We start from the raw sequence: 12,159 nt of genomic DNA, 5'->3' as shown, positions 1-12,159 counted from the left end.
AAGTGAAAATGTACACCTCAATTATTCCAACAGTCGCTTGTGGACAAATATTCATAGGACCACGTGGTCACGGGTAGCGTGCACAATGCGAACAAGGTTTTGATACAATTGTTAATCACCCTGTAAAATTGCATTTTCGATATTTTTGTTTGGGATGGTAAAACAGTTTTTATCATGAGTTTGTCTTTTCGAGGTACTCGACCATGGAAAACTGGTCTGTATTTCAACAGATAATCTCTACTAATCTACCTCATGGAATAAGAAATATACTATGTATTAGGTTAGGTTACTTAATAAAAATCCGAACCAAGCATATTAGTGTAGATTTGTATAAAAGAGTACCAACCCTTATTAGGTGGCCATTGTAAGTTTACAGCGCAAACGGTTGCAATTAAATTAGACGGCTGTTGAAATTGAAAAAGTTAATGGATTTCTAATAGAATTTTTTATACCTCCGTCATCCCGCAGAGCTAAGAATTGCCGTTTTTTTCTTTTTATTTACACAATTTTGACTATATTGGGATTTATGAAAAAGCTATTTTACATTTTACTTCACGTCGGATTTTTTAGGTTATTTATTATAGTCATAAAAAATAAGTGATATCATTATATTTTTTGGTTTTTCTAACCCGGTGCAACAGCGATGTCTAGAGTAGATTGGTAAGTCTGCATAGCATCGACGTGACTATTCGCTTTATGCTAAACAGGCATTCGCAAACGAGTTGCCTCTTCGTATCCTGATCTAGACTGCGTGGGCTGATCCACATATTTTTGTACAGCCAGAAACAATTAAATTATAATAACGCAGTATATTATTAGTAAAGCCTCATAAAGAACTCAATAAAACGTAAAGCTTTGGTCCGTGGCGTTTGGCCTCAGTTCGAGTCTCCTGCAATAAAATACAAATAGAGTCGATTGAAATGCAGGACGAACCGGGCTGTTTACTTCATGCCGGCACTCGCTGCCGTCCAAGGCAACGATAACTAAGATTGCTTTTTTCAGTTTTCAATCGCTTGTAAATTGTTATAGTGCAAATTAAAACTTCCATTAACTTTGCCATTCTCATGGCAATACCTCGGGTTGATGTTTAAGAAGAATATTTTGAAATAAACAGCTTTTTGCTTTACTGGTGTTTAGTTAATTGTTGATGATTTTTTAATGCAAAAGATCTTAAAAATGTTACATGCGTAAATGTGCATTTGTAACACCTATAGCACATATTAATTTGCCTAATTAGGTGCCGATAGGTACATGTTTTCGATTCGCAGTAATTAGGTACTATCTCAACAAGTTTATACAGCAACTAGCTTTTGCCCGCGACTTCTTTCGCGTGGAATAGTAACTTCCGGTAGATTTTTGGTTTGACCAATAGGTGGCGCTATATGTCCGGAATAAATTTTATTTTTATATTTTTTTGTAATAAAAACTATCCTATGTCCTTTCTCAAGTTTCAAACTATATCTGTACCAAATTTCACACAAATCGATTCAGTAGTTTAGGCGTGAAGAAAAGACAGACAGACAGACAGACAGACAGAAAGACAGACAGACAAAGTTACTTTCTCATTTATAATATTAGTTAGGATTAGGATAATGTTTCGATGTTATAACTTTCTAAAATCACACGTCTGCTATTAACAGCATAAAATATCCAAATGCAAAGTAGATCGGTGTTAAGTACCAAACATTTAAATGAAAATCTTCACGCCTATCAATAGCACCTTAATTAAGTCGTAAGAGGTATTAACGCGATAACGGTTAATTAATAAACGGTCAAGCACAATTGAGCCAATAATAATTCAGTATTCCGTTCAGTGGTAATCTGGCAGAATGGCGTTTAACATGGGTCACACGCTGTGTAAGGTCATACTTTTTTAATCTTCTATTGAGTACTTACAATATCTTTCATCGTCATTTATTTATTTATTTATGAGAGGTAGCTTCACAACTGATTCATTACATTAAATCATCATACTAAACATAACGTCAATTAAGAATTACACAATCTCTTACAGAATCTAGTAAATTATTGTTCTTGAAGTTAAAGACTCTTCAACAGAAATCAAAAATAAGTTTAATGTGACTAAAATCATATTTAAAGTACGATATGAAAATTAATTAGTCGAAGCAATAAACGAATAAGCATTTATTGATAATCGCCATTATAATAATAATACTTATTTAGTCTATTATCGTCGACACATGTAGAATCTAATAAACTTATTTCGATATTAGGGGGCAATCACGCCTATTTGCTACATTTTATAATTTAGAATCATTTTCATTTTAAATTCGATATATATAAATTTACATTTTCGGTCATCTAACTTAACTACTTATTTTCAGTTCGTATGCTGGTTCTAATTATCATTCGCCGTACAATGACAGAAGAACACAACATGAGTTCAGAAAATATTAATGACATTTTGGATAAACTCATAAAACAGACCAAACCAAATGAATCTAAGCAAATTGCGGATGTAACGGCTAGTTATTCTAATGTTTCTGAGAAACGTCATGGAAATGATTCAAATATTTATGTTTTTAAGACTTTAATGGCTCCTCAAATTGAGTTTAAATCTAGCAGTGAAATATTCAATAGGTCGCGCCATAGTCATGACGACGCCCATGGAGATTTTCCACCAACTTCAGATGAAGGACCATTGTCAATTGCAAGTAATGTAAACAGAAAAAAAATAATGGCAGTTGACAACCAAACACAACACGATACCCCAACTAAACGTCGGTCAGGGATGGCAGATGAAAATGAGCACGAGTTGGAAGATTTAATAACTAAAGAAATGTACTCAAATTTCAACACAGGACAGGAAAACCTTCATTCATTTTTTTCAAAACCTGGACAGCAATCAGATCAATTGAAATTATTACAAAAATATCCAGAAATTATTATTGACCATGTCTCTTACGACGACGACGATGACGACAATGATAAAAACAGCAAAATTAAAATCAAACCTACAGATGAAGCTATAACCACAAAGAAAGAAGTGATAATAGAAATAGAGAGTCAAGAACATAATACAAAACCACTTAAGACTCGTTTTAGTATACCAGAAGAAGATATAGTAACTAAAGAAAATAAAGCACCAGATGAAATCGAATCAAGAAAATATTCAACTCTTGAAGTGAAAAGCTTAATAGACGAAATACAGAAGAAACTGTTGCATGATTCTCTTTTGAAACAAACATCAGAAAACAATTTCTTAAAACAAAATATGTTAATTGAAAGGATTATGCAAAGATTACCTGAAAGACAACCAATTAGGAACAATGCCATGCCTCCACCTTCATACATGATCCATCATGAACGAAGTGCACCAATAGCTATCGACAGACGGTCACATCTGCATGGCTCCGTTGAGACTCTACACAGGCATGTCGGAAACCGTCACGTTAAAAAAACATATTTACAAGTTCCTCCTGTTACAAATAAATGGAAAATTCACAACCGCGTATTAAGAACACTTTTGCGACTTTGTAGATCAGGTGCCATCAAACGCACACGTCTTATTGCTAGCCTAATTGATAAAATAATGTCAAACATCGATTACAGATCCGTATGTTACGATTATATCTATAAGAAATAAAATAAGTTTATTTGTATGCTGTTTGTGTAATTATAATTTGTGTACCTACATTTGTGTTGTTCATAATCAGTCACCGGCAGCTAGTTAGCGAAGTTTCGACTCGGGAACACAAAGAAGCTATCCGCAATTCGCAGTCTAACTAGTGAGCAGGGAGCAAACACGATCAAACCGAAGTCCAAACTGCGCTCAAAGATCTAGTTAGCTGCGGGGATGACTCCACTGTTCATTGCCATGTTTGCTATTTGCTGACGTGGTTAAGAACAGTTCATCTGCCAATGAGCTCACAACACGGCTGCCGAAGGAGGTGTAAATCTATTCTATATCGTGTGGTGCAATTTGTTCAAGCTATGTTTAGATGATTTTGTAGGCAAATTAGAGAGCGCAATAATGTTTTGCTTGTCAAAGACACCTATAATAAATAACGGTCAGGACGATAATATTACTTTACCAATAAGTATTTACATATTTTAAAATGTTTAAAGTTTTTTTATTTGTTTTTATATTTTATTAATTTTCCAGATATTATTTATTGTCTCTTTATTTTGTAAAAAAAATTGTAGGTAAGTACAAACATATTCCTTCCCTACATCCGTATGTCATTTGGTGCCTTGAAGTATTTGATGGTGTATCTACCAGTGAACATATACCTATCAAATTATTTTTGACAATTAACAGAAATTACTTAAAATTCGTCACGTTACTGTTGCCGAAGGTACATATATTTATAACCCAGTATGAATTATTCTGAATTCATATAAAGCTTAGTATTTAAATGATGGTATCAGTTGTTTTAATATCCTCTACGTGAAACAACAAATCGCATATAATATGTAGGTAATATTCTTCTTTCTAATTTTAAAATGTATTCAGGAATAAATGTTACAAACGGTACAGGTATTCTCTAAACCAAAAGTTTGGAGGGTAATTAAACAAATAAACCGTTTTTCACTCTGCTATTGCTTCAAAAATATTTTTAAATATCAAAAATGTTTATTGAAGCGTAACGCAGGTTCATTTGAAGAGTATTTTTGCAGCACGTGTAGCGTTCCCGCGGGGTAAACGGGGAAGTGCATTAATTTTTCACTGTTGGCTGTTAGCGGCACATTATAACAAGACAACTTCACACTCGGCAAGGGGAGGGGGTAATCCTTGAACGCGTATTTTCACGGCGCGTGTTAATCTCCGTGAGGAGCTTTCAATAGCGTTTCGCATATAGAAAAGTTTTGGTGAAAATGTTTCAAACTCCTCACCGGCGCGGGTGAAGTTGTATGTTAATGTGTTTCCCCTTTGTATCAGAAATGTCTGCTTGTTAAACATTATGAACCTTTGTGTTAAACGCGCTATAGGAATGACGCGATTTTATTTGTTTGCGCACGATTTGCGATTCTGTTTAAAAGCAGAAGCTTCAGTAAGTATAGGTATACTTAATTTATATTGCTCAATGTATTCGCACCGGGTGATCGGTAAAGTTCATCTATTTGAGTAATTAACTTGAAGTATTTAGTAAATAGCTAATTGAAGTTCTTAATTTAATATTTTTCAGAATTTTAACCTAGCTCGTCGGTATACAAACAAAATACTACGCTCCCTAGTTCATAAAGCGACTGGTTCAACTTAGCTGTTTATGTTGTCTAAACTGTTTTTGATTCAACATGAAAAATATAGCGCAGTCACAAACACGCCACCAGGTTTTCCATTAGACCGCCGAGTTAGTCTTATAATGAAGTGCAATAATCCCGGCTAGAACAAAGTAAATATTTCCCCGTATATGTGGCTTTTAAGAAACTTATACAAATCCAATTTATTTTCCATTTCCTCACTTCATGAAAACTTAAATATGCTCGCAAGGTAAACCACTTTGAAAGCAATCCTTTGATCGAGCTTATCTGTTTATGCAAAACTCTATCAAAATTTGATGCCTCAAATACTAAACTTTACTTTTATATGATACTTTAAACCTTGTTTATGTTAACTTTCAAAACTTTTAATTTGCAATTTAATACGACTTTAACTTGGGCCTTTATGTTAACGTAATATTGGTATAAATTCTTTACAGATATGCAACCCTTCATTAATTATAATAGAGTTGGTAACTTTACGATATATTAAAGAAAAAGTCTTGAACTCTCTGTGAGTTCAAGATAAAACAAATTGTTCTTGCTTATCTTTTCCATAAGAAATGCTAAAATAGAGTTCGGTACAGGCGGGTTTAATAAGAATTCAAACGACAGAGCAGGTTACAGAGGCGCTCAACTTAATCCGGATAAGCGAACTGAATCGGGAAGGCATCATTTCATTACCCACTATCGCATCCGTTCAAACAAAAAGCATATACAGTATAATGCAGTACGTACGTACTTGTTTAACATACCCTCTTTATCCTTTGCACCTTGTTGTTTTTTTAACGAACTGGAAAAAAATTATAATTAAATGAGTCGTCAAATATTCTACTAATATAAGTTTTAAGTAACATATGTGTTGTCAAGTTTCAAAATGTGTTTATTCTTAAAATGCTGCCATGACCTGTTAATTAGGAAAAGTCTAACAGCTGTCGTGTCGCAGTCTATTCCAAGCCGAGTGGGACTTATTGATTCAGGCCTAAATTAGATATTACTTTAGCTAATTAATAGCATAAACAAGAATAGATAATAAAGTATCAAATCTGCGTTATTCTGGTCCTTTATGTTTATCTTAAACCACACCAACATAATTATGAAAGTATTTTTTTAAGATCACACATAGTCTAAGAGCTCAATTTTAAACAGTGTGAGCCGTTTCAATAATTGAAACGGAGGAAACAATGTAACCTCATCAGAACATAGTGCTAGCCGCATAATATCTTCACGATAGTGCCCACAAGAAGAAGTGGAAACATTCACATGCACAACTTACTGTAACACCAGAACATATCTTTACAAAAAAACTGCAGAACTTGGCATTATTCTTAGAACTTCAGAGAATAAGATTTTTAAAAACAAAACATGTTTTGTACATACCTAACTGTAGTTGGGTTTATAATAAAGTCTCCTTTTATCAGTTCTAACAAGTATCTATATCGCTCACCTAGCAGTATAATGACACATCTACTTTTTTCTTATTTTACAGAAATGAGGGTCAAAGATTTTGCAAACGTTTGAAACGAGGTTATGATTTCATTTTATATTTTATCTTAGATTTTATAGTTTTAACAACTAATGCCGTACCGTTTTACCACTTTATAAATTATACACTTTTAAACACTTAGGCCGTAAAAACCCAGTTTCGCTTTTTTTGTAAATGTGCCATTATACTGCTAGGTGAGCGATATATGTACTTTAAATTTGGAATAAATAAGTAATAAATTGAAAAAGAACAGCACAATTCAGACAACAAATCAAGCTTAATTAAACGAGTACAAGACACGACAGAATACATGCAAAATTTTTCAGTCATAACAAGCGTCATTCGCGAGGTAGCACTCGAAACTTTATGGATTGTGCATGAGACATGAATTAACTTAGAAAAGTAGTTCGACATACCGTCATACGGCTCACACGGCCTCGCCGAGCGGAATCACAAAGAGCAAAACATTAACGCGAGCTAGTTACTTATCTGAAAAGCTATTGCGAAGTTTTCAACACTTTTGTACGTATTTTCAAACAAGTTTATAATTTCGCGGGACGATTCTCGTTTTTTTGCGCTGTCATATTATTGCTGGTGGAAGTTGTCCGTTATTGCTGTGGATGTTGATTATTTTCACAGAGATGGGGGCGAAATAAAGTAGGTATTTTAAGGACACATTTGCGTAATTTTTTTTAACGAATTTGAAGACTTAACTTTTCATTTCAAATGCAATATTGGACGAAAACAGCTTTGAAAATTGCCTATCTATAATATGAAATAATTTGATCGTTATTTCCATGAAAAGTACCGAGCATATCATTGACCTGTGAATTGACATGTGACAGCTAGGGTCGGCGGGTTGTCGAGTGACCAATTACGTCGTAACTGTTATTTACAGGGTGACACTTACCGCGCCACAGTGATTGCGTTTTGTGTGTAATCATACGGGGTGACACCCGGGAAAGTCGCTTTGTTAATAACTAGTGAAGCTTGAGTTTATGTTATGTTATATCATTAAGAAATATAATTGTTTAATTCACATTATATCGTAATTTAATTTTCAGAAGTTTAAGAAATACTGATTTCGGTTTATTTGATAAACCTAACTACAAAAATTTCAAAAGTATCTACCATTATGCATAAATCTGGATATTTGCCGCTGCTATGAGCGTAAAACGTGAAAACGTGTTCCGGGACTTTTATTTTTTCAAGAGGGCATACACTTAGGTACCGTAGGTGAGCGCAAGTTACGCTTGTTTTACAACACTTTAAAACAAGGCACTAACGTCTTGTAGACGCTACGCGCAAACCGACACCAAAGAAAAAGAATGCATACCGGTTTATGTTTGCGGTCTCCCGGACTATTTTCTACCGAAATAATTAAAAGTTTTTACGATCGCCTCTCTACTATCGTGTAAAGAATCCGACGACTCGTGGTAACTGTGTGAATACGAACTTAGCACTAAACTCAGGTTATTGAGGGCGTCTCAAAACTCAAACGATTGTGCTTCAGCCGGCTGTAAACCGATATGTACACATTAAAAGAATATACAAACATTTTATGTATCCGTGCTAGTACTCACAACCGTAGCGGTATTTAAAACACGGATAAATGTTCCGGGTTAACGTAAAACTTTTAAATCATAAAGAACTTAAGTGATATCGATTAAATCCGCCAAAGGCCAGGGGTGAATCGTTATTTAAAAATACCATAAGTGTGGTCCCATGCAAATGCCGGTCGATCAATTTTTAATAGTTCGCGTAAATATGCATAGAGGGGCAATTTACGTTTGTGAGCATGAGTTGACATCAATTTCGGCGTTGGTTTTTGCAAAAGAGCCTTTTGAACAAGGTTAATGGCGGGTTATTTCATCGACAGTACAGCCTGCGATGGCACCGCTTAGTGAAAGGACTCTCGGATTCATAATAGAGATATTAAAATGCGCTTTTCGTTTTTTTTTCTGGAAAATACCGCTCGTGGTGAAAATATTGTGTGCCCAGATTGTGTTTAAGTCTTTAATCGTTTGCTGTCTTTTGTATACTTGTTTGTTGTTTTAATGAGATAATGTGTGCTTTAGGTTTTTCTACGACATCATTTTTTTTTTTAATAAAAACATTTGTGTTTTTGAATAGGTATATTGTCATTAACAATTGTATCATAAAATATTGATAGGATTAAAATAATTTATGAGTGTTTGTGAGTTTCAAAGATAATAAATTGTTTTGGGCAAACCCTTATGTCCTATCTACCACTCAAATTCCCTTACCTCATCATCATGTGTGCTATTAACTAGTTAAATCGAAAAATTCAGAACCAGTTATAACCAGATCTACCTCTAACAAATAAAGCCTCGAACTTTCCAAAACTTGTGGTTATTATGCAGGTCTCAATAAAAGCTTGCCCCAGTCGTGCACGTGTATACTCGAGATGTCGCGTCTCACACACTGATACGTCTCATAGTTTACGACGCCCCCTGACGTGCTCCTGCGCTTTCCATATAATTTTCCTTGCCGCTTTACAGCGTCGTTTTCGCCCATCGTAAAGACTTTTAATTATATCTGACGAGGCAAAATTTGACCCGCCGTTTAAACCTTATGCATTCTTTGCACTTGCCATTTTAAGGGGACCATTTCAAACTTAATGGTTTTCGTTTAAATAGGTACACTTCATGTTTCTTAAAACATTTTCTTGTTTTTATGTAAGGAAATTTATCTGTGTAAAATGAAAAAACATTTAGCAGCTTCCTATAAATAAGTCCATAGATACATCTAAAATCATACCAACTTTCATGTTTGTTATGTGAATGCCAGAAATCAAAGTTGTTTTTAGTTAAAATAAGCTGATCAAAAAGTTTGATGCGAAATCACAATGGACGCCCAAACAGTTGAATTTATTTTGAAAACGATGAAGTTTTGTATAATTTCCAGACGTGAGTTTCATTTTCAACCTATTATTTGCATCAAAAAAATGTTACATGCATTTAATTAAAGAGTGCTCGTGAAGGTAGCAATTAGCAGGCTAGCCGTGTTCTTCGCAGAATAAACTTGAATAAAAACGTGTTTGATCCAATTAGAAGCGTGTTTACATAAACGTGTCGTTTACAGATCCGCTCGGCCGATCGCTGCATCTGCTGTAAACTTTTAATTGCGCGTCTCACGCGGCTGCGGCTGCTACGGGCGCTACGGGCTACGCGCACGTAGACCCCTACGAAGCTACAGTTTGCCGTAGCAGTTATTGTATTATCTCAGAGAACTGACATAACTCTTGACACGAGAAAAATATTTTACGTAAAAGGTAACACAATAAAATTCTCTCAATACAACGTGTACGAACGTAATTCGCCAATTCAACTCCCATTTTTCCTCGTTCGCAGTTGATAAATTGTTGAGAAAGTTTGACTTGAAACGCGGATACGTATATTTGACATGTAAGTATGTCTAGTCAAGTTTTAATTCGGAGTTGAACAGAGATTCCGGCGGGAAAGTCATTAGCAACACTTCACAACTACTGGTAAATAATGCAATTTTCTCATCTAATTTGAACTAGCATTTTAAATTCTGCTAAAATCTAATAAAGTCAAATTAGAATCCAATGTAGTCTCAGGGAAGGATTTGGTCAGAGTGGTCGCTGGCAACTTAATTGATTTACCGCTTCCTTTTATTAATGGATAAGGCTATTCTTCATTATTTTTGCATACGCACACATTTTGTGAGACAAGAGTAGGTAAGCATATGTATATTCTGTTGGAGATGACACCAAAAACAAAAAAAAAAAAACAAACATTTTATCCTTTCGTTATTTAGCGTTTATTAATTTTTGAGTGTGTATGACTTTATGGTGTTATATGTATGATCTTATATCAATGACTTCTTGAGTTAGATCTTTTGTCCTAACATCTATCCCGCTATCAGTGAGACCACATCCCCACGACTTCCACCCAGACACTGTGCTTCAGAATTAGACTGGCACATGTATAATTTATCTAGATCGGACGAAAGTTTTGAGCTAATTATTATATTATTACGATTGACGGCTTCGTATGAGTACCTAAACTGATTGATCATTTTATACGATTTCGCTCCATGGTTTTAAATTAATTTATTAAAACCTTCAAGAATCGTCTAGACACAAATTTTGAATAAAATTGTCACCACGATTTTTAACTATGCTCATTCTATTTTCAAATCATTTTTTTTATAAAAGGGTAAGTGTCATTCAATATTCTTACTTAAAAATAATCTAATGAAAGCTTTCCGTGGAATATTTGACAAGGAAAAATAGCACACAATAAATCAAATACAAGCTTTTATAAGCTGTCCACTGCCTTGAACAAATATCCCGTGTAATGTGGATAAGAAATATATAAGTTAAGATATCTTAAACAAGCAATAAGTAACGAGCCACATCGTCCACTGGGAGACTCGGCAGTCAGCTATATTATGTAATTAGGTACTGCAATCGGTTTTCCTACGTAAGTACTATTGACAGATAATAAAAGTATTTCCTACGAGTCCCAGTACTACTTCCAGTTTTTTCCACTTCTTAAATACTTAATCCTATTGCAATTTATCACTTTAAATAACCCACTGTTGGACACTGACCTATAGACATTTAGCTAATATTATATCAAAGATTTAACTCTAAATATCCTTTAAGAGTTCACACTTCTTCCCAGCAAAAACACTCAGGAAGTGGAGAAGGGTTGGCGCACCGAGGAAGAAAATTTTGTTCTTCATAGGTCGGCCTTTTTGGGGTTGTCTTTTGTTTTTGACGTTCGAAAAGTGCAGATTTGAATTAATAGAGTTTGACATAAGGACTATATTATCATCATTATTGTGTACATATAACTAATCACACTAAGCATGTACGCAGATAATTGCTAATCGCTATTACTGAAGTGTTCCTGTGCGCTATTACTGCGATTGATTCCTCAATGTATGCGATAACTAGGTTTCACCAGTTAATGCAATGCTGAGATATTGTATAACCTATTGTCTCCGCTAAAAATAAATCTACTTTTCATATTATTGCATTTTGTTATATTCTATGAATTAATAAAAAAAAATATAGAGCGTTATTTAGAACTCTTAAAAATAATAATCATTCTTAAATATCTTGGAAATATGAAGATAATTTCAAATGAAAATATTTTACAAATCAATTTAGCTTTAACAATAAACAAGACTCATTATTTACTCAATTAATCAATACAGTTATCGAGGCACATCTATTTACTGCTCGTAAATATAAAGACTTGATTCTAGGAACCCCATGACCTCTAGAGCAATTAAATATTTATAAAGACTTATGGCAATATTACTTAAAAAAATATACTAAGAATTTTTTATCGAAAGTAACATTACGTAAAGAAAATATTTGAATAAATCAAAGATTATTAAGTTATTATAGGTATTCCAGTTAGTACTATTAAGTAATCATAATATTTGTA

At 34.0% G+C, this 12,159-nt stretch overlaps 1 protein-coding gene across 1 annotated transcript; it reads left to right on the top strand.

Moving 5' to 3' along the window:
* Positions 1 to 1,829: 1,829 nt before the first annotated feature.
* Positions 1,830 to 3,612, top strand: LOC124634696. The gene is made up of 2 exons (XM_047170354.1): positions 1,830 to 1,857; positions 2,346 to 3,612. The coding sequence occupies exons 1-2, from the start codon at positions 1,830 to 1,832 to the stop codon at positions 3,605 to 3,607; spliced, it is 1,290 nt and encodes a 429-aa protein (XP_047026310.1). The 3' UTR covers positions 3,608 to 3,612.
* The last annotated feature ends 8,547 nt before the right edge of the window (positions 3,613 to 12,159 follow it).

This window comes from Helicoverpa zea, chromosome 11 (genome assembly GCF_022581195.2).
Source record: "Helicoverpa zea isolate HzStark_Cry1AcR chromosome 11, ilHelZeax1.1, whole genome shotgun sequence".
NCBI classification, from domain to species: domain Eukaryota; kingdom Metazoa; phylum Arthropoda; class Insecta; order Lepidoptera; family Noctuidae; genus Helicoverpa; species Helicoverpa zea.
Note: the sequence above shows the minus strand (reverse complement) of the source record. Positions and strands in the feature narration are given on the sequence as shown.